This window comes from Ursus maritimus, unplaced genomic scaffold (assembly GCF_017311325.1).
Source record: "Ursus maritimus isolate PB19 unplaced genomic scaffold, ASM1731132v1 scaffold_33, whole genome shotgun sequence".
Taxonomy (NCBI): Eukaryota; Metazoa; Chordata; class Mammalia; order Carnivora; family Ursidae; genus Ursus; species Ursus maritimus.
In genome coordinates, this window is record NW_024425897.1 from 24,797,197 (window position 1) to 24,817,860 (window position 20,664).

The 20,664-nt window shown below is 55.9% G+C and overlaps 1 protein-coding gene across 1 annotated transcript in view; it reads right to left on the reverse strand.

The window, feature by feature from the left end:
• The window catches only part of NCOR2 (nuclear receptor corepressor 2), a 172,129-nt gene that overhangs the window by 120,444 nt on the left and 31,021 nt on the right, over positions 1-20,664 (reverse strand). Inside the window, exons 5-6 of the mRNA XM_040620026.1 lie at positions 14,963-15,142; positions 10,478-10,591 (exon numbers count right to left, since the gene is read on the reverse strand). Coding sequence (XP_040475960.1) covers positions 10,478-10,591; positions 14,963-15,142 — 294 coding nt within the window. The remainder of the gene's footprint in view (positions 1-10,477; positions 10,592-14,962; positions 15,143-20,664) is intronic.

The window sequence follows — 20,664 nt, forward strand, 5'->3', positions numbered from 1 at the left end:
AAAAAAAAAAAAAAAAAAAAAAAAAAACAGAACAGATTATAAATAGAGGCGTCCGGAACAGCAGGCAGCTGCCCAGCCCAGCAGCCAATCCACGGCCATGGAGCAGGGGGCGCAGGGCCCCCTGCAAGCCCTCCCCAGGCTGGAAACAAACACAGGGGCCTCAATACCCCCGCAGCAGCCCTGGCAAGCCCGCCAAGTTTCGATTCTAACAAACACACGGTGTTCTCCGTGGCCTGCCCCCCCCCAAACCCTCAGGCCCACGTCCCCCGGGGCCCAGTGCTGCGGGCACAGCTCCGTGCCAGCGCGCCACTCTGCCAGGCCCGAGATGCCTGCCTCCGCCTGGAAGCTGGCTGGTGTCTGCAATTACCTAGATACCCTTTCTAGGATTCTTGTATTTCACAATCATGTGACTATTTCTGAGCTGCCCGGGGGCCTCCCCGCCTCCCTCCCCACTCACAACCCGGGACTTATTAGGAAAACAGGAACATGTGGCAGAAAGTGCTCAGTGGCTGTGAATGCAGCAGGCTGGACCTCCGGGCCCGGCCATAAAGGCGGACATTGTGCCTCCGCCAGACCCCGTGGGCCCCCAGCCTGGGACCACCAGGGCCTGCTCTCAGGAGGCCCAGGGGATGGCCTGGGGCCAGCCGGGGGAAGGGGTGGACAGAGAGCTGTGGACGGTGGCTTTAGCAGGGTTGCTGTCGGATCTGGACCACCGTGTGTGATGGAAAGCAGGGTGCCCACAGTGTGCACGGGGGGGACCTGATCTTCCTGTGACCCAGGAAAGGCTGGGTGCTCTGGAGTCAGCCAAACTCAGGGAGACCATCTAGGATCTGCAAGGAGCCGGGACAACAGGCCAAGCAAGTCACCATGAATGACCCCCAAATCCAGACCCACTAAAATGGGGTGCTCCCAGAGTCCTGAGAAGCGTGGCTGCCAAAAGAGAATTCGAGGCCCCGGCTCCTGGTGTCACGGTGGGGAGGAGGAGTGCCAAAAGCCAACCCACTCCCCCTCACTTCACCCCCAGTGATAGGCAGTGGGCATGTAGGTGGGCTCAAGCTGGCACCTCAAACGAGCTCCGCCTAGAGCCCTGGGCCCAGCCCACCCAAGACCAAGCCATGCTCTCGGCCCCCTTCGTGCAGAGCCAAAACCCCGAGACCAGCAGCCTCAGCGTGTGGCAGGGGGCCAAAACATCAGGGGACAAATCAGTACTATAACGACTGCCATTTTACCAAGGACCTACTATGGGCCAAGCATGGAACACAGAGCATGCGTTAATATTCATATCACACAAACACAATGTGAGGTGGACACAAGACATGTCCCCATTTAACAGACCTGAGCCACAGAAAAATGACACAAGGAAAAAGTCCTGCTGATCTCCAGGCTCCAAGAAGAAAGAAAGACAAGGGCCAGATCCCATGAGGGCCTCCCCTGGCCTTGGGACCGGCACCGTCCTGCCCCGGGCACACCACAAACAAGACAGTGTCCCCATGGGGCTGAAGACGGGGGAACTCCTGAGCCAGGTCAAGTGAAGGGATGGGGTGGAGAGGGGACAGGGCAGCTACCCAAACATTTCCTGAGCACCCACTCTACTGAGCACTGGGGCAAAACACGGAATGAATGAGGCCCAGCCTCTGCCTGCAATACCCCCAAGTCTAACGAGCAGCTGGTCAAGAGCAGTGACGGCAGACGAGTACGTGCAACAGAGAAGGTACGTGCGGTGGGCACGCACAGCATCAAGCAGGGCTCGCGTCTCTCCAGAAAGGTAACAGGTGCGATACATAAGGTGGGTTTTGAGAGATGAATAGGAGTTTCTGTGGGGGGTCAGTGGGAACAGCCCATTTAGATAAGAGATGTCAAACACTGGAAGGGTTTGGCTGGGTAAGCATAAGCATGGGTCTTGGATCTGGACACAAGGCCCATGGTGGGGGCTCCAGAAGCCTGTGTCCTACGAACCATACCAGACTGCATCTTCAACCACATCGTCACTCTCAGGAACATGGGCACCCAGAGAGGGGGCTTCCTGCAGCCCCTGGAGAAGAGAGCAGGGAGGAGGCCCCTTCCCCACCTGCCAAAGCCACAGGGAACGCAGGAGACGGGGTGCCCCGAGCAGTCAGCTCGCCAGCACACGCCTGGTGCTAGAGTGCCTCTGCTCCTAACACTTCCCCAGGCTCCACTCCTCAGCCCTCAGCAACCCTGCAGCCTTTTAAGATGCACCTCAATTTCCAAAGATGGTACCCCCCCCTTTACCCACTGATACCTGTCCTGAAATGACCCCAAAGACGCCACAGCGCTGGCAGGGCTGGACAGCGTGGTGCCCCACAGCAAGGCAGGCGGAGCCAGCTGGCCCAGGTTCAAGTCTGCTTACTAACTGCGTGGACTTGGGCAAGTCCCTCCACCTCCCCGAGCCCCAGCTTCCTCCTCTAGAGGACGGGGGACCAGAGCACCGCCTCAGGCAGCTGTAACGCTCTAAATCAGGAGCCGACACACAGTAGGTGCTATGTAAGGGCTGGCTATCGCTAGTACTGTGGTTGACAATAAGCACCAGGCCACGGCTCCCGCTAGGGGCCCCTATGCGGGCCAGGCCCTCTACTGCGTCCCGCACATGCCCATGTGTTTGGATGCCTGCAAGAACCCTGTTCAGAAGGTTCTAGCATTAGCCCATTTACACACAAGGAAGCTGAGGTTTGGGTCATGCACCCCAGCTGAAGGATGCGGCTTGAGTGGCAGGAAGAAGATGGCCTCCCGCAGGCTCACCTCCTCACGCCTCCCTGGGGGCATCTCCTTTTCTCATTCCACCACCCTGCTGCTCCTGCTTCGTCCCCACCCCCACCCCCACCCCCACCCCACTTCTCTGGCTCAGCCTAAAGGGGTGAAGTGGGAGAAATCTGCTTGTCAGTTCATGGGGAGCAGGGGGGGTGTCCTGACTATCGGGCCTCTCCCCCACACAGGCAGGGCTTTCTCGCCACGTCTCTCCACCAGGGACAACCTGTCCACCAGGGCAACATCTGGGAGCCAGCTCTGCTCTAAGCCTCAGCAAGCCACCCCACCTATCCGGGCCTCGGTCTCCCCATCTGCACGATGGCCACACTCACCCAAGCTACCAAACCCCAGGACTTTTACAAGGACATTCTGCAAGGCACAAAGTGATGTGCATGCTGTCACCTCCCTCTTAACACCCCCTTCAAGTGGAGGGCGCCCCTCCTCCCCACACGAAGCACGTCTGGGAATACAGGTGCGGGCCACGGGGTCAGCCCTGCACCGGAAACTCGCTCGCCCTCTCACCTGACGGCTTCTTGCCACCTGGAGAACCAAAGCCAAATGCCTCAGAGGGTCCAGGGGCCCCCATTGCGCCTGGCCTTTGGGAAGCCAGTGCCAGGGGGTGCCTGGCTCAGCTCCCAGAGGGCAACCCCAGGAGCTCATGCCGACAGGAAGGGAGGAGCAGGGGGTCTCACCTGGCACTGGGGGGCGGGCTGGGGTCTCTCATTCAAGAGACCACACTCCTGCAGGGGACCCTATGGTCCAGGCGGCCAGACCTCCCAGTGGCCAGAGAGCCTGGGGGCTGTGCTGGGCCATGAAACCCCACGGTCACCTGCACACACAGGAAGGTGCACAGGCCCCATGGACCTGCGGGACCAAGTACCATGCCTACATCTATAAAGGCATGAACGTCTACAGCTGCGTGCCACCCAAGCTGACTCACATACACACACCCGCATTCACATACACGTGCACCAAGGTGCGCCCAGGCCTACGGGTGGACCCAAGTGGACACACGCATATCCATGAAGTATAAACACAAACAACCACATACGTGCCCAAGCATGCCAATCCACATACACATCTGCACGTGTCACACAGCTAACAAGTGTGCCTACAAACGCAAGGGTGTCTAAGTACACAAATAACCACAGGTGTGCCCCACATGTGCTCACACACACACACACACACGTGCATTCACATACGTGCACCGTCATCCACAGGTCCGCTCAGACACATGTACACACATGTGCATGGACGTATGAATGCATGACTGCCACATGCTCCGTGCATGCACACGTCACAGATACACGTAGCCATCAAACGGTCCACATGCATACGCACATAAACACATACGTGTGGTGCATAAACACACGTGTGCTCCAAACAAGCTCGCACATATGCACTTGTATGTGCATACGCATGACCACAGCTATCCAGTGAAATGTGTATCCCCTCCCCAAACACACACACACACACACACACACACACACACACACCCCTCTCCTCTTGGACAGGGGCTCCAGGCCCTCACCCTGGCGGGCCCCCCCTTGCCAGTCCCCACCACTGATCCCCCATTCCAGCTCCTCAGCTGCCTACTCTGGACTGAGCTCCAGGCCTCAACCTCTCCGTCTGCAGAACAGGGAGGCAGCACGCATGCACCCACCTACCCAGAAAGTCCAAAACCCCAGCATCCCATCCCAGGCCACGGCACCCTCCCCTCCACATGGTGTCTACCTGCCAAGCACCGCAGCGATTCAGGGAAGCAGGACCCCAAAAGTTCAGTGCACTCTCTGCACGTGGGGCCTGAAGACGCAGCCCAGAACTTTCTAGGTGTGTGAAGAGGGAGATACAGTGGGGAAGGCAGAATTCGCGTTAACAAGTTCATCAGGCCAACATGCACTATGTGCAGAAGATGAACTCTGGAGGCACCCTGGACCCTAGGAGTAGTTAAGATGGCCAGTCACGGAGGCCCAGGGAGGAGCCCAGTGCAGGTGCCAGGGCTGCAGGACTGGACCAGAGCCACTGCTCTGAAAGCCCCGAATTACAGCTCAGGGTGGGCCGGGGAGTCTGAAGCTGGGCATTGCAGTGCCTAGACCCCCAAAACACTCTATAAAGTGCTTCATGGTCTCAGCTACCAACACTGCTACTAGTGTTACTCATGACGGTATTTGTCGTCTTGTCCTGCTAATGTGCCCTAATCACTTGCTACATTTATTTTCTCATTTCTAAGTAGGCTCTATGCCCATCGTGGGACTTGAGCTCGTGACTCCGAGATCCAGAGTCAAATGCTCGGCCGACTGCGCCAGGCAGGCGCCCTAATTACGTTATATGAAAACCTTACTAAGGGCGCCTGGGTGGCTCAGTCAGTTAAGCATCCAACTCTTGGTGTCAGCTCAGGTCACCATCTCAGGGTCCTGAGATCAAGCCCCGAATCAGGCTCCATGCTGAGCACGGAGTCTACTGAAGACTCTCTCTCCCTCTGACCCTCCCCCACCAACGCGCGTATGCTCTCACGCTCTCTCAAATAAATAAATCCTTAAAAACCCGAAAACAAAGCAAAATCCTTACTCATAAGATACTCAAAATGTAAGACAAAAGACGATGTAGATCTTACTCTCTGATTCCCTCATCACTCAGCAATGCACAAATAACCACAGGTGTGCCCCACACGGCCTGCTGCACACATGTGCACTCACACACATGCACACGTATGAGTGTGGACACGCTCTGCGCCCATACGTGCAGCCTCATCACCGCCGGGTAGTCCTCTGCATTGGAAGGACCTTTCTGGCCTGTCCCACCAGTGCCCATGTTTGCAGACCTAGCCCAAGCCCTGCCTCCCCCAGGAAGTCTACCTCAAATGCCCACCGCCCAGGATGCCTACAGAGTCAGCATCATCGACAGGAGCCTTCAGGAGTGTTGCACGTGTTTGTTTTACCCAAACCCATGCACGCTCGTAGACCCACCAGGCCGCCACCTCCCGCCCCTCACACACTCCCTTTGAAGATCAAATGAGACCCTGCCCCTCTCTGAGCCTTTGCCTGTGCTGGGACCCCTCCCCACCAGAATGCCCTCCTCCTCAGGGGTGACGGCTCACCCACTGCTTCCAAGAAGCCTTGCCCAATCCCCACCCACCCCCCCCATGCCTGCCCCCAGGGGACCTGCAGAGACTCTGCCTCCTGTTCAGCCATCTGTGTGCACCTGCCCGGCCCCGCCCACAGAGGCAGCTCCTGGGAGGCAGGAAAAGCCTTGCTCAGCTGGCTCCCACCGCGCGTGCTGGGCACCTCATCCATGTGCCCCGAATGGATAATGAGCCAGAGTCCAACATGCAGAAAAGCCAGACAGGCCCTGCCCGGCAGGGAAGCTGCGTTTTCCAGCCAGCAAGGCATTTAGAGACAGACCCTTGTCATCCACCTCTCAGAGAAACCAGCAGGGAAGGAAGGAGGATTAAAATTTAATCCTATTGATCCCCCAAGGGGCGGTAAGTTCTGGCTGCTCCTGCCAAAGGCAGCTGAGGGGCTTCCTGCCCACCCAGCCTCCAGGCCCTGAGGCTCAGCCTGCATGGAGGGACCCCCCCTCCATACTAACCTCCACTGGCGCCAGGGACCAATCCCAGCACCCCCAAAACCACAGGGCTCTTCCAGGGGAAAGAGTCTCCCCTCCTTTCTGCCATCCTTCATTTATTCAAAAAATGTTTACTGAGTACCTACTATGTGCCAGGCACTGTTCCAGGGGCTGGCGATACAGCTGGGAAACAGACACAAAGATCCTTGCTCTCACAGAAGTTCTGTTTACAATAAACAGAATAAATAATAAAATGTGAATCATGTCCAGTGGAGTGGGAACAAGGGCAAAAGAGAAAATTAAAGCCAGGAAGAGGAGAAACATCCCTTGAAGGGTTTTCAGGATTAAATGGAGGATCAAAACAGGCCGTGCTGAAAAGGGGACATTAGAGCAAAGAGGTGAAGGAGCAAGTAAGCGAGCCCAGTGAGAAAAAGAAGCTCCAGCCAGAGGGCACAGCCAGTGCAAAGGTCCTGAGGTAGAAGAACAAACGCCAGCAAGACTGGGGCAGAGGGAGGGTGTAAATACAGAACAAGGGAAATTCAGGGACAATGAGGGATAAAATCCTTGGATCAACAGTGTGCCCATATGTGGTGACTTGTTGGTGTGATTATGTCTCCCCCACCAGAGAATCAGAGCAAGTGGGCCAAGGTCACTGCTGCGCCCCACTGCCTGGAACAGAGTAAGTGCTCAACTACACGGCTGCTGAATGGATGAATAAACAAATGAAGAGGAGGATGAGTGTCATGCCCCCAGGGAACCTGAATTTACCTGGCAGGGGCCTGTTCTCAGCATCCCCAGAAGAGGGTTCGAGTCCTAACTCGCCACTCACTAGCTATGAGGCCGCAGGGAAGTTGCCAGAGCTTCAGTTTAATCTAACCCAGCCACTCCTACACCATCGGGACACCATCAGAATGAAATCCGAGGAAATGGGCTCAAAGCCCCCAGCCTGCAGTGCTGGGGCACAAAGGACAATGACAGCACTCTGGGACCCCAACGTGGTAATCACCAGCCCGGGGTTGGGGGGCACAGGCTGCATGTGCCTGGCCAGCCTCCTCTTCTCTTGGGAGAGTCCCCCTCCCTCTGTCTAGTCCCGGGGCGGGGGAACGACACTGGGGACAGCACCCCAGTCTCCGACGGTGGGCCTGAGACCCAGCCCTGACCAATCAGTGGAGTCGGACCCCTACCACCACCACCCCTGGGGCCTGGGACATGCTGAGAAATGAGCATGTGACTCCAGCCAGTCACCAACCCTACACCAACCCTGCAACTGTTTCCCCTCTGCCCTGGGAGGTGGGTGGGCCTAAGGCGGCAGCAGCTTTTCCATGTCCTGGGGAACGCTGCCTGAGAATGCCATCGGCACCGAGAGAGCAGGGATGCGGACGGAGAGCTCCCAAAATCTTCATCTGAGTGCCTGGATCCACCCATGCCTGAAGTAACTAACACCAACTTTCATTATAAGATTCAATAACCCCTCTTCAGCCTCAGCCAGTTTGAGCTGAGTTTCTATCTCTTGAATCCAAGAGTCTTGACTTACTGGACCTTCCTGGTCAAGCACTTTACAGTTTACAAAGCCCTTCTTCCAGCCATCTCTGCCATTTCAACCCTGTGACTTCAAGAATATGGCCAGGACTCAGAGCAACCAAACACCTGAGACTAAAATAAACCACCCAGCTCATCCGGGCGTAGGCTGGCCTGGAATCCAAGCCCCCTTCTCCTCCCCCCATCTGCCCACTCACACAGAAGCTGCCGAAAATCTGGACGGAAGGAGATGGGAATTCTGGCACAGAGACCATCCTGAGTAAGAACTGGAAGGGGTTGTCTTAACTGCTCTTGGGGGAGGGGGAGGGGGAGTGCTGAGGCCAAGGAACCAAAGACCAATCTGCTCTGCAGCCACGGCTCTTTGGGGAAAACCTGGTGAGACCTGAAGGACAAAGCCCAGGGAAAGGCGGGCCAGTCGCAGGGCTGGGAAGAGGAGCGAGTTTCCCACAGGGGGCACCAAAGGCCTGTGCCTTCGAGCTCACCTGGCTGGGGAGGGCTGGGGGCTGCAGCCTGCTGGAGTCTGCCAGCCCCAACAGGCTGAGCAATGACGAGGACCAAGGGCACCGTGATGACATCCTGGGCAAAAGCCAGCAACCTGCCTCCACAGCTGCTGGAGGGAAGCGTGCCTGCTCTCTCACCCAAAGGTCAGGGAGGGTAGGCAGAGGGGCTGTCTGGGGCGACAGCCGGGAGCCCTGCCCTTGTCCCCTCCACCACAGGCTCCTGGAGTCAGCTCAACCCCGGCTCCAATTCCCAGCCTCAACGATCACTTGCTGTGCAAGCTCAGGTAGCTCACCTTCCCTCTTGGAGCCTCGGTTTCTTTATGAGTAAAATGAAGAGAACAACAGTGCCTGTTTCACACAAGTAGGGAGAGAATTACGTGGAATCACACACCACGTAGGCAATACCCAGGAAAGAACACTGGCAGTAGTCACCGCACCAGTGAGCACTTGCTCCGTGCCAGGCATTGTTCTGAGGGCATTCCACGATGAACTCATTTCATTCCCACGCCACCGTGCAAGGGAGGTGCTATAATTACCATCACTCTGCAGGTGAGTCATGGGGAGGTTTCAGCAAGTTGCCCGAGGTCGCAGAGCCAGGGAGTCGTAAAGACGGGATGTGAACCCAGGGCATCAAAAGCATATGTGGCTTTAGCATATGTGACCCGTTGGCTCTCTTACCGTCAGGGTCGTTATTAGTGTTACTCAGGGTGGGGGCTAGGGTTTGAGAGGGTGACCAGCCCCACAAGGTCCAGCACGTAGCTCTAGGCCCCCAGCGGGCTCAGTCTCACCCCGCATCTATTGCCGCCTCAAGAGGTGGAAGCATTGCCAAACCGACTGATCAGTAAGTCCCTATCTGCAGCTGCAGTAACGGGCTCCAGAAGCTACCAGGCCTCCGCAACCCCCAGCCCCCACCTGGGCTCTGAGCACTGCTCCAGCAGCCAGGGGCAGATCCTACAGCAGAGACCGCTGGGAAGGATAGCCAGGACCCCTGACAGGTAGGGGGACCAGAGGAGACAAGGCAGGGAGAAGAGGTCCCCCATCTGTCACACTTCACTATGGGACTTCAGACAAGGAACAGTCCATTTGTGGGGACAGATGTTTCCTCACCTGTCAAATATGGGAGGGGACTCACACCCACAGGCCCTGAGCACATTTGCCAAGAGTCCACTATGAATCATGGAAGCTGAGCTCTCAGGGGCTTGATTAGGATAACAACAAGCTCCCCACCTCTACAGACACCAGGTTCCACTTCAGGGCACCCCTGGAGACACTCTGCTCTGGTCCTCTAAGTCACCAAGACCGAGCCCCCTCCAATCAGCCAGCACCTGCCCTCCAGATCTCTAGGAGCCCCCACAGCCGGCTACAGACCCTGTGTTCAACCATGCCAAAGCCCCTTCCAAGGCTATATGTCAGCAGAGGCCAGTGCTCATGATCTCGGACCTGATGGCCCACAAGTTCAAGTCCCAAGTCCACCACTTTCTAGCTGTGTAGCTTTGGACAAGTCTCACCTAACCTCTCTGGGCCTCAGTTTCTCCCTGTGTTAAATGGAAACAATTACTGCACCTACCCTCCTGCTATGTAAAGAACCTGGCCCATTGCCTGAAAAGGTTTGCTGTTACTATTGTTAATAATAATAATAATAATAATAATAATAATAATAATAATACTGTTTGCTGTTACTGCTAATAACAATAATAATAGTACCACTGTCTTCTGCATTACAGGAATTTCTTTTGTGCGAGTTCCAAACTGATCGCCCAGTCCTTCCCACCCCAACCTTCCAATCAACCAGCCCTGAGGCTCTCCTACAACTTGACTCCTACACTGCCCCCTTACATCCCACAGGCCAGCCACAGTCCACGCCCATCAGCACGCTTGAGCAGAACAGCCACAGCCACACCAAGATGGGCTGCCCCCTCCTGTTCCTGCTCCCAAACCCTGGGGTCTGTGCACACATGGGCGATCACAGAGGTCCCCATTTCTCATATGGGAATGCTGAGGCCCAGGGAGAAAGCCAGTCCTTCCCGGCAACAGCTGCAACACCTGGCAGCCAGCCCAGGGCCAGCGAGGGAACAGGGAGTGAGGGCTCTCCAGGCCAGGGTGGGGCATACCCGGTTCTCGTCGTAGATGATCTGCACCAGGCTGCGATGCTTCGACTCGATGGGCGGCGGCGACACGGGTTTCTCGGGCTCTGGGGGCTTGGCGGCCTCCTCCTCCAGCTGTTGCTGTGGGAAGGGTGAGAGTGCAGTGGTGAGCACCCTGGAGGGCGGAAGGCGGGATACGGCACCCCCATGGTGGAGGGGCGGCCCCGCGTAGCCCAGCAAGCTCAGTGGACTCGCACAGGAAATCAGGCTGCTAACCATTTCCTCTGAGTCACCAGGGGACCCCAAGCCCTGGAGAGGCCCCCGCTGGGCGGGGAAGGGCCCACTGCAGGCTCTCCACGGTGCAGCCAGCCTTCCTGGGTTCGAATCCCACTTTGGCCACTCATGAGCTAGGTGAGCGAAAGCAAAGGACCGAGCCGTGCTGTGCAGCCGTTTCCTGGTCTGTGAAATGGGGCTTATCACCAAGCCTCCCAGGCAAGCTGGTCCATGTACAGCACGGCTGGGGGCTCGCTAAAAGCCGGCGGCTAACCTCCTCTTCATCATTACCAGAACCATTTCCATCGGGGAAGGCTGTGTGGATGCTGCAGCCCAACTGTGTGGACTGGAACCCTAGTTCAAGTACTTCCTTGCCCTCTACGTGGGAAATGCCTAAATGTCTCTGGGCTTCATTCTCCTCATCTGGAGACTAGGGATAATTAAAGCCTGCACCGTGCAGGGCAGGTACGAGGGTTTGATGTGCGGGGGCAGGCAACGCACGCAGCACCAAGCAAGCACGTCCTCATGCTCATCTGCCTGGTGCTCTTCGGGCTGGACCCTCCTCCTCCGAACACCGTAGGGCAGCCCTTCACGCCCTATCCACCTTCTCCCGGTAAGGGAAAGTAAAGACACTGGTCCGTGGTCACAGAAGGCCAATGCACACAGAAGGGTGTGTGCAATCTGAGAGGAGATCCGGAGTCAGAACAGAACACCATTTCTGCTCATAATGCCCAGCCTACCCAAGACCATGGACCATGGAGCAAAGCAATATAAACTCAAAAAGGCGGCCAAGACAAGAGCAATGCAGAAGGAGCCAGAAAATCCAGTCCTGGCTTCTGCGGGCACCCAGGCCTGGCTGGTAGAGCCAAGCTGCCTCAGTCCCACAGTGACCCCTGGAGGCAGCTTCCAGAAGGGCAGCCAATATCTGGCAAAACATGGAAATCCACTCCCCAGAAAGCGCAAAAAAAAAAAAAAAAGCAGCGAAGAAGTGGAAGCAGCACACAGCCAGGAAGGAGATTCTCTCCGATCCGTGAAGGCGGCCCTCCCTGAGGCGCCAAGGAGAAATACCACCTGAGACGCACAGAGACCCTGGCGACACACAGCTCCACCGGAGCCGGATGCAAACCTCACTCCATCGCTCACCAGCTCTGCGCCTTGGGCAAGTCCCCGAACCTCTCTAGAAGATGCATGAAACGTGCTGCTACACAGCTTGACAGACACTGGCTACCGAAGGCAAACCGAAACCACGGTGAGATCCCACCTCTACCCGCCAGGATGGCTAAAAGGAAACAGAAGCACGGAAAACAAGGCGCATCGGTGAGGCCGTGGGGGGACCGGGAGCCCTGTGCTCAGCTGCTGCGGAGGACAGTCCAGCGGCTCCTCCAAACATCACACATGGGACCACCAGACGACCCGGCAGCTCCACTCCCATGTACAGAGCCGAAGGACCAGACACAGGCGCTCAAGCAAGAACCTCAACGCGGCATTCACGGCAGCTCTGTCACGACAGTCAAAAGCTGGAAGGCACCCAAATGTCCACCAGCAGGCGAACGGGTACAAGAAATGTGGTCCATCCACACGGTGGGTGTTATTCAGCCTTTTTTAAAAGGGAAAGAAAGGGCTCCTGGCCGGCTCGGTCGGTGGAGCATGTGACTCTCAATCCCAGGATCGTGAGTTCAATCTCGCGGGGCACAGAGATTAGGCACTGACACCCACTACGACACGGATGAACCTTTCACCGAGTGAAAGAAGCCAGACAGGAAAGCTGATGCATTCCAGGATTCCACTTCTATGAAATACCCAGAATAGATAAATCCATACACAGAAACGCAGATTGGTGGCTGGTGAGAGAGGGGAGAAGGGGGCGTGACAGCTCAGGGGTACAGGCTCTCCTTTAGGGGAGATGAGAATATCCTAAGACTAGATACAAGGAATAGTTGCCTGACCTTACAAATGTATTAAATGACAATGAATTGTCCACTTTAAAATAAGTAATTTTATGTTTTGAGAATTCTAGTTAAAAAACAATAAATGCAGGGTGCGTGGGTGGCTCAGCTGGTGAAGTGTCTGCTTTTAGGGGTCCTGGGCTCCCTGCTCAGTGGGGAATATGCTTGTCTGCTTCTCCCTGTGCCCCTCGCCACCCGACTGTGCTCTCAACCTCTCTCTCCCTCAAATAAATAAATAAATAAATAAATAAATCTCTTTTTTTTTTTCCCCCCAAGATTTTATTTATTTATTGGACAGAGAGAGACACGGCAAGAGAGGGAACACCAGCAGGGGGAGTGGGAGAGGGAGAAGCAGGGTTCCCGCTGAGCAGAGAGCCTGATGCGGGGCTCAATCCCAGGACCCTCGGATCACGACCTGAGCCAAAGGCAGCCGCTTAATGACTGAGCCACCCAGGCGCCCCAATCTTAAAAAATAAAATAAAATAAATGCCACTGTGGAATTAAAAAAAAACAAAAAACAATCAAGGGTTGCTCTGGGCCACCTGGCTTCCCGCCACAGTCATAAACGTGTGCACGTGACCTGTAGCTACAGCCGCATCCCAGAGCCAGGCCTGGGGCAACCGAAGTACTCCCTCCCTCCCTGCCCCTGGAAACACTGCCTGACCCCAACCACCACCCAGCCCTCATTCAGGAGGCCAGAGCCGTCATCTTGGAAACCCACCTCTTGTCCCCCAGGTCAGGGACAGCCGGCTAAACCTCAGTGACCGGCCCAGCTGCTGGACCACCCCCAAGTCCCAGCTCTTCCATGCGAACAATAGCCCCGATGCCTTCTTAAAATCGGTCAACAACCTGGACCTCCTTCCAAAGCTGCTTACATGGCCCTGAACTGGCTTAACCCGCTGCCCATGGTGGCCCGGGTGGCCCTTAACCCTACCTGGAGCCCATACTTCCTTACCTAGAGAGGACCAAGTGTGACCCTGCATCCCCCAGGGGCAACCCAGACGCTTCTCAGGGTCAAGACAGTGTCACACTGCCTCAATCAAGTTTCTATTGAGCACCTAGTATGCGCCAGCACGGTGAGGAGCAGGCAGTGAGCAGGGGCACGAGGACCCTGCCTGTACACTCTAATTGTGAGAGGACCCCAATGTGACAAGGCAGGATGTGTAGTCATTCAAAGGGTGATGTCATCAAGAGGGGTGCGGGGACAGAACAGGATGGCAAACTTCCATGAAGGCCCCAAGAGTAGATGCCTTAGGCTCTGCCAGCCGCCAGGTGTCTGTCGTGACCACTCAGCTCTGCCACTGTTAGAAAGCAGCCACAGACAACACGTGTGAGCGTGACTGTGTGCCGATAAAACTTTATTTACAAACACCAGCATCAAGCCAGATGTGGCTGGATTTGCTGGCCCCAGGATGGAGGGTGGCTGGGGAGGGCTCCTATGAAAGTCAGGAGGGCCCTGCTGTGGTGGGGGTGTCCGAGCAGAGACTGAAGATGCCAAAGGGAAGCCTGGGAGGATCCAGGAAAAAGCAGATTATCGATTAATTTTATATCAATTAATGTTAAAAACTAAACTATAAAATTAGTATCACAAATCTTTACGTTAACTTTTCTTTGGTCTCAATGGTTACCATACCACAGGACCCCGTTCTTCCTCACAACCCTATGACGTGCTGTCACGTCCATTCCTGTTTCACAGAAAGGAAACCGAGGCTGGGGGAGGTGACTGTTCTGAGGCACAGCTGGGAGGCCCCGCCCATCCAGCTTCCAGGGCCACGGCCAGAGGCAGGAGGGGCACGAAGCACAGAGAGGTAACTGCCCTCCCCACATCACTGGGGAGTGGTAGCAACAAGATCGGAACCCCGACAGCCTGACTGTGAATCCTGGCCTCACCCCGCACCTCGCTCCTCGCCCCAGCCGGCTGGTACAGTAGGCAATCCTGGCCTCACCCCGCACCTCGCTCCTCGCCCCAGCCAGCTGGTACAGTAGGCACTTGAGGCTTATTCAAGCGCGGGTGTCGTTTTATTCAAGTCACAAGAAGCTGGAAGTTCAGCTCCTCCACCGACCAGGTGCATGTCACACGTGGCTTGTGGCTACCTCTGTGGACAGTGCGGACCCAGGACATTCCCACCACTGCAGAAAGCTCTGTGGCCAGCCGTGCACCACACAGAACAGCACTCTGGCCCAGGCGCCATCAGGCAGGAAAATGAGCCGGCACGTGGGCAGGCCCGGCACACGTTCACTGCTATCCCCCTGTGTTCTCTTCTCCAGAGCACCCCCCACCCCTGGCCCGCACCTGCTTCTTCTTCAGCTTGGAGATTTGCTGCTCTACCATGGTGATCTCGCGGTCCACCCGGTCCATGTTCTGGATCAGCTCCTCCTTGGAGAGCCGCGGAGGCACCAGCTCTAGCTCAGGGTCGGCGTGCGGCGGGCTGGGAGGAGACACGGGCTCCAGCTTGCCTGCCAGACTGCGATCCTGCGGGGGAGGGAAGAGGAGCATGGGATCAGCGCAGAGGGCACCCCCGCCAGCATGCCCTGCCAAGCTCCCTGAATTTCCAGCCATGGCCTCAGGCCCCAGCACATGGGACGGCTATCACGACAGTCCCCATATGCCAGACGCAGGGCTGCCTACAAATCCCACCTCCCTGCCTTGGCCCTCCCTGGCCCTCCTGCCGAGGGGACTCAGCCCAGCCTACCACCCACTCCACAGAGGCCTGACCCCTCACGTCCTCCTATACGGAAGTTTTCACAACCTCTTCTCAGGTCGTGAAGGCTTCCCTCTTCCCTCTTCCCACAACACGCCTCTCTCTTGCTCCACCAGCCTGGCTGTGTCCTCCCACAGAACCAAACTCCAAGAGCAAGTACCGAGACCCCAGGTCCCAGCCCCCAAGGCCTGGCCTCAGCAGACCCTCCACGAACATCGATTCACACCACTCTGTCCGGATCGGCAAGCTAGAGACTATCACACAGAGCGCAAGCCTGGTTTTGTAAACACGAGAACTGAGAACAAGCCAGACAGGCGCAAGTAGGTACGGGCAGTGGGGGAGAGGCTTTCACTCTCTTCTTTTTATGGACCAGTATTTTTCTGCTTTTCCTTCTTCGAGGAAAGGATTACTCTTTGTGTAATAAAGCTGTTTTCAAAATTGGGTTAAACACACAAGGGAATCCTTCATTGGGCTATGCGTCGACACTTTCATGCCAGCTGGGGTTTACTGAGCACCCAAGCTGTGCTGGGAGCACCCTGGGGAGGAGGTTACAGAAACAAAACAAAACCCAGTCCTTGCCTCTGGAGCACTCACGTGCAAGGCCCCAGGTTCAGATTGTAGCCCACTTTGCCACCTCCCAGCACTATGACCACTAGCACCTCAGGGACCCACTCCCTGCCTCGGCTTCCTCATCTGTACAATGGGATGATCCCCACCTCCCAGGCTGCTGAGAGGCTGGAACGAGCTAACGTGCACAAAGAGCTCAGCTCAGAGCGTGGCATACTGTAAGTGCCTCCTGAGTGGGGGCTGGGATTGTCCTGCCCCCAAACCTGGGCTCCAGGCCTGGTGGCCGGCACAGGCAGAACCCAGCCCACGCCCGAGCTGTCCTCAAGGCCACGCCAGCAGCTGCTGGCAGAGGAGGCCCCGGGGAGGAGCTCCAGGCCGTCGTCTCCCCACCCCCATGGCAGCTGCACCCAGAGGACAGAGGACACATTATTCCCTGGGACAACTGCAGCCCCAGGGGCTGCCAAGTGCTCCCCATCTCAGGACTATCAGAGGCTGTGCCGTCGTGCATCCACCCCTCCCCTACACACAGACCCTCGCAAGGTCCACATGGCCCAAGGTTCTTGGGATGTCACTGGGTTTGCCTTCTGCCCTTGTTTCCTTCTGAGACGTGGGCAGCGCTGGCATGGGGACTTAGGCTTTCCATGCTCAGAACACTCGGGAGGGGCGCCTGAGTGGCTCAGTCAGTAAAGCGCCTGCCTTCGGCTCAGGTCATGGTCCTGGAGTCCCAGGATCCAGTGGCCCATTAGGCTCCCAGCTCAGCGGGGAATCTGCTTCTCTCTCTGCCCTTCCCCCCGCTCGCTCTCCCTCCCTCCCTTCCCCCCCCCAAATAAATAAATAAAATCTAAAAAAAACCCATCAGGGGAAATACAGAAAAGGCCCCAAGTCCTCAACCAGGTGGCCTCCACACTGCTCAGGCTGCGTCCACAGAGAGGCCCCAGAAATCAAACCTCCTTGCACAGCCCATCCCCGTCCTCAGCAAACCCTACCGACCAGACTCCCACAGCAGCCCTACGGGGGCTGCCACTTTGTCCCCACTGCACAGACAAGGAAACTGGGAACGTGGAGGCACATGTCCGGCAAGGATTTAACCCCGCGGCTAGCAAAGGCCAAGTGGCAAAATAGTTCAGTTTTGTATTTTGGACTCTGTCCAACTACTCACCCACCACTGCATTGGCAAAGCAGCCACAGGACGCAAATGAATGAACATGGCCAATAAAACTTTATTCACAAAAACAGGCTGAGCACTAAGTTTCGAGCTTGCCAAGTTTGCCAACCTCTACCCTTTGCAATTCACGAGTCTTCACTGAGATAACTGTCACAAATACCCTGCGAAGGAGGAATACTGTTTATCCCATCTCCCCGATGAAGAAAATAAGACCCGGTAGGGTTCAGTGACGTGCCTGCGCTCACCAGCCACGTGCAATGGAGCCCTGGCTTGGAGGGTACAAGACGCTGAGGCTGGGCCTCAGTCAGACTGCAGAGGTGGGCAGACCACGAGACCAGGCTACAGGGCGTCCCACAGCAGCAACAGGGTCCAGACCATGCATTTATTCATCCCAAAGAACTGCATGGCTGCGCAGAAGAGCAAGATCTCTTCCAGGGTCCAGGACCCCCTGAAATGAGTGGCAAGACTCTGCAGAAGAAACATTCCCTGGAAAAATACTCGGTGAGCTTGGGACCCTAACTACTCCCCAACAGGAAGGCCCAGCTGGTGAACACGGGAGCACGGGCACCTGACCCCACACACACCACACCAGAATCGGCTCGTGTGCTCTGACACCTGAGGGCCTTTGCACAAGCCATCTCCTCTGCCCACAACACCCGACTCCACCTTTGCACCAGCTGAAATCAGACTCGCCTTCCCCTGCCACCTCCCCCAGCCCGGGATCTGCCGCTTCCTCCGTGCATCCGGGGCGCGTGGCTGGTCTCTCCCTGCAGACTCAGTCATTTCTCAGGGATCTGGAGACAAAACGTGTGGGGTGGAGTGGGCCCTGGAGCCCAGCAGCATTACCTGCTGTAAGAAACATCTCCCCTCCCCTCTCTGATCTTCCAGCAGGACCAAGAAGGAAGATAAACAGAACCCCCACCCAGGAAGAGTTCTCGAAAGCAACACTAGCAAAAACAAAATTCCATCCCAAAGCTGGCAGGGTCAGCGCGAGGCTTAGATGAAGCAATTGGCAACTGCTGGGAACCACTAGAAAAGTTGCTGGAAATTTTTCCTTAAATTCTTGATGGGTAAGACCCATCTTCTTCAATGGGTTCTTGTCACTTGAGATTCAGGCTTAGCTTTTATTCTCACCAAAACCGCACAAGTGAGTCCATCCATGGCCAAACAGACAAATAAAATGTGGATCATCATATACTGGGCCACGATTTGGCCATAACAAGGAAGGAAGAAGTTCTGATCCGTGCCACACCGTGGACGAGCCTTAAGAACATGATGCCGAGCGAAAGACAGACAGAAAAGGCCACATATTATGGGATTCCGTTTCTAGGAAACATTTAGAACAGGCAAATCCAGAAAGACGGAAAGTAGATTGGTGGCTGCCGGGGGCTGGGGAGGAAGGAATGAGGAGTGACTGCTAATGGGTGTGGGGTCCCCTCTCAGGGTGTGAGAATGTTCTGGAACTAGTAGAAGCGGTGGCTGGCCAGCACTGTGAAGGTACTAAATGAACTGAACTGTTCACTTTCACATGGTTAATTTCAGGTTATGTGAATTTTACCTCGACCTAAAAAGATGACGCACACCCAGGGGCAAAGGGCGCTTTCTCCGTAACTGAGTTTTCCAGGAATGGGACCAAGGGAGCCTGGCTACTGGGCCTCCAGATGGTTCTCCCAATGGCTGCTGGCCTTCACTTCAGCCCAAAGCCACAGGAGCAAAACAACAAACCCATACCCAGTCGGTCGCCAGGTAGCAATTGGCACCATTTTCCCCATCAGATGCCCTAGGTGTACAATTCAGGCCAACACAGAAGAGAAAACCCATTACACAAAATTAAAGACACAGAGGCAACAAAAGCCCTGTGGCCAGGGAGGTCCTCCACGTCCCAGCTTCAGGCAGGGGCAGAGCCGGCCTCAGGCACTCACAGTGCACTCTGGAGTCACAATGAGGGGTTCTAGGACGGACAAGGCCCCCACGCACAGGCAAGAAGAGAAACAGCTATGGCTGGAAATGTGGAGATGGAGGGAAAGCTCTCCCTTTATGCTGGCCTTGAACATGGAAAGAGGAAGGCCTGGAGTCACAAAATGCCTTCTTGTCAACACACCAAGACCACACAGAAGATGGCAGACCCAAGAGAGGGACAGAGATGGGAACCTGGTGATATCATGTCACCTGGATCGAGCTGTGCCTGAAGTCCACAAACCCTGGATTCCAGTTACATGAGCCAGGACTCATTCTTAAATTAGTCTGACATGGGTTTTCTGTCCCTTTCAGCCAACAGAGGCCCAACAGACAAAGGGACTTTCAGAAACGGTTCTATGTATGATGACTCTACACTCACCTAAAACAAAGTCTGATGAATTCCAAAGGAAGCCTGATACCACAAAACTCCAGAGGCTCAAGGGCAGGGAAGCATTATAAAACAGAACACTTTTATAAGAAAAAGGAACACAGCTGGTGTTGGGGGGCAGGTCAGGGCTGTAAAAAAAAATCCCACTGAATTCCTGTCTCATGCATCCAGCTAAATTCCACAAAGCAGACGCAAAAAACATCTGAGCACTTTCAGAGCTGTGCTCTCCCCTGGCTTCTTCCCTTGCCCAAAATCTGCTCAAACTTTCCAAATGCTCTTATTAGCAAGCAGCCTGGAGCAATTACAGTACTTGGTCCAGGCAGGCCCCAATACTGGGCCCATTACTCCCCTGACCCCCAGGGTCCAGGAAGAGAAGACAGAGACACAGAGACAGACAGAAACGGACACAAAGACTAAGACTCCCCAGGGAGCTGCAAGAAGAGGGACAAACAGAAGCTCACAGAGCCACTGCAAGGCACAGAGACCCTTAGAAGAACCCAAAGGCCCGAAGGCTCTGAGCCACTATTCCAGAGGCCGGTATGGGTGAGCAGCAGAGGCCTGATGGGGGCTGGCCAGAGACAACTGTCGGCCTGTTCTTTAGGCAGAACTGGACAGGAGCAGGGGGCACAACCCACTGGGGGCTCCAGTCCCTAGGGAGGAAATCAAAGCTGCCTGGCATGGCCCTTGGCCTGGCCACTGACATGGTCCTACACCCCTTCACACATATGCCACTCGCCTATCATCCAAGACCCGCTTAGGGAAATAGCTTTCCTAATGGCAACATCCCTCCCAGGAAACTGAGCAGTCAGGAAGCAAGGGGGAGGGCACAAACTCAGGTGCCAATGGGGGGACAGCAGGCACTGGGAGGAGGGAGGCGGATGGCCCGCTAGGGGGACCAGAGGGGAAGCCCACGGCAGGACAGCTAGGTGGCTTCAGTGGCCACTTCCCAGGGATGGTGGACGAGTGGCTTTCTCCCTCAGGCTGGGGCCCCGCTATAAGTATGCTCTGTGATCACACTTCACGGGGCTAGAAGATGCAACAGAATGATGCCCACACTTGGCACGCTACCTGGCACGATGACTTAATGTTAACGTACCATCATCACCACCACCACGGGATACCCCTTCTGTGCCAGCCCCCCAGTAAAGCACCTGCCTTGGCCAGAAATCCCACCATTAAATCCTGTCCAGCATCAGGCAGAGAAGAGGACCCAG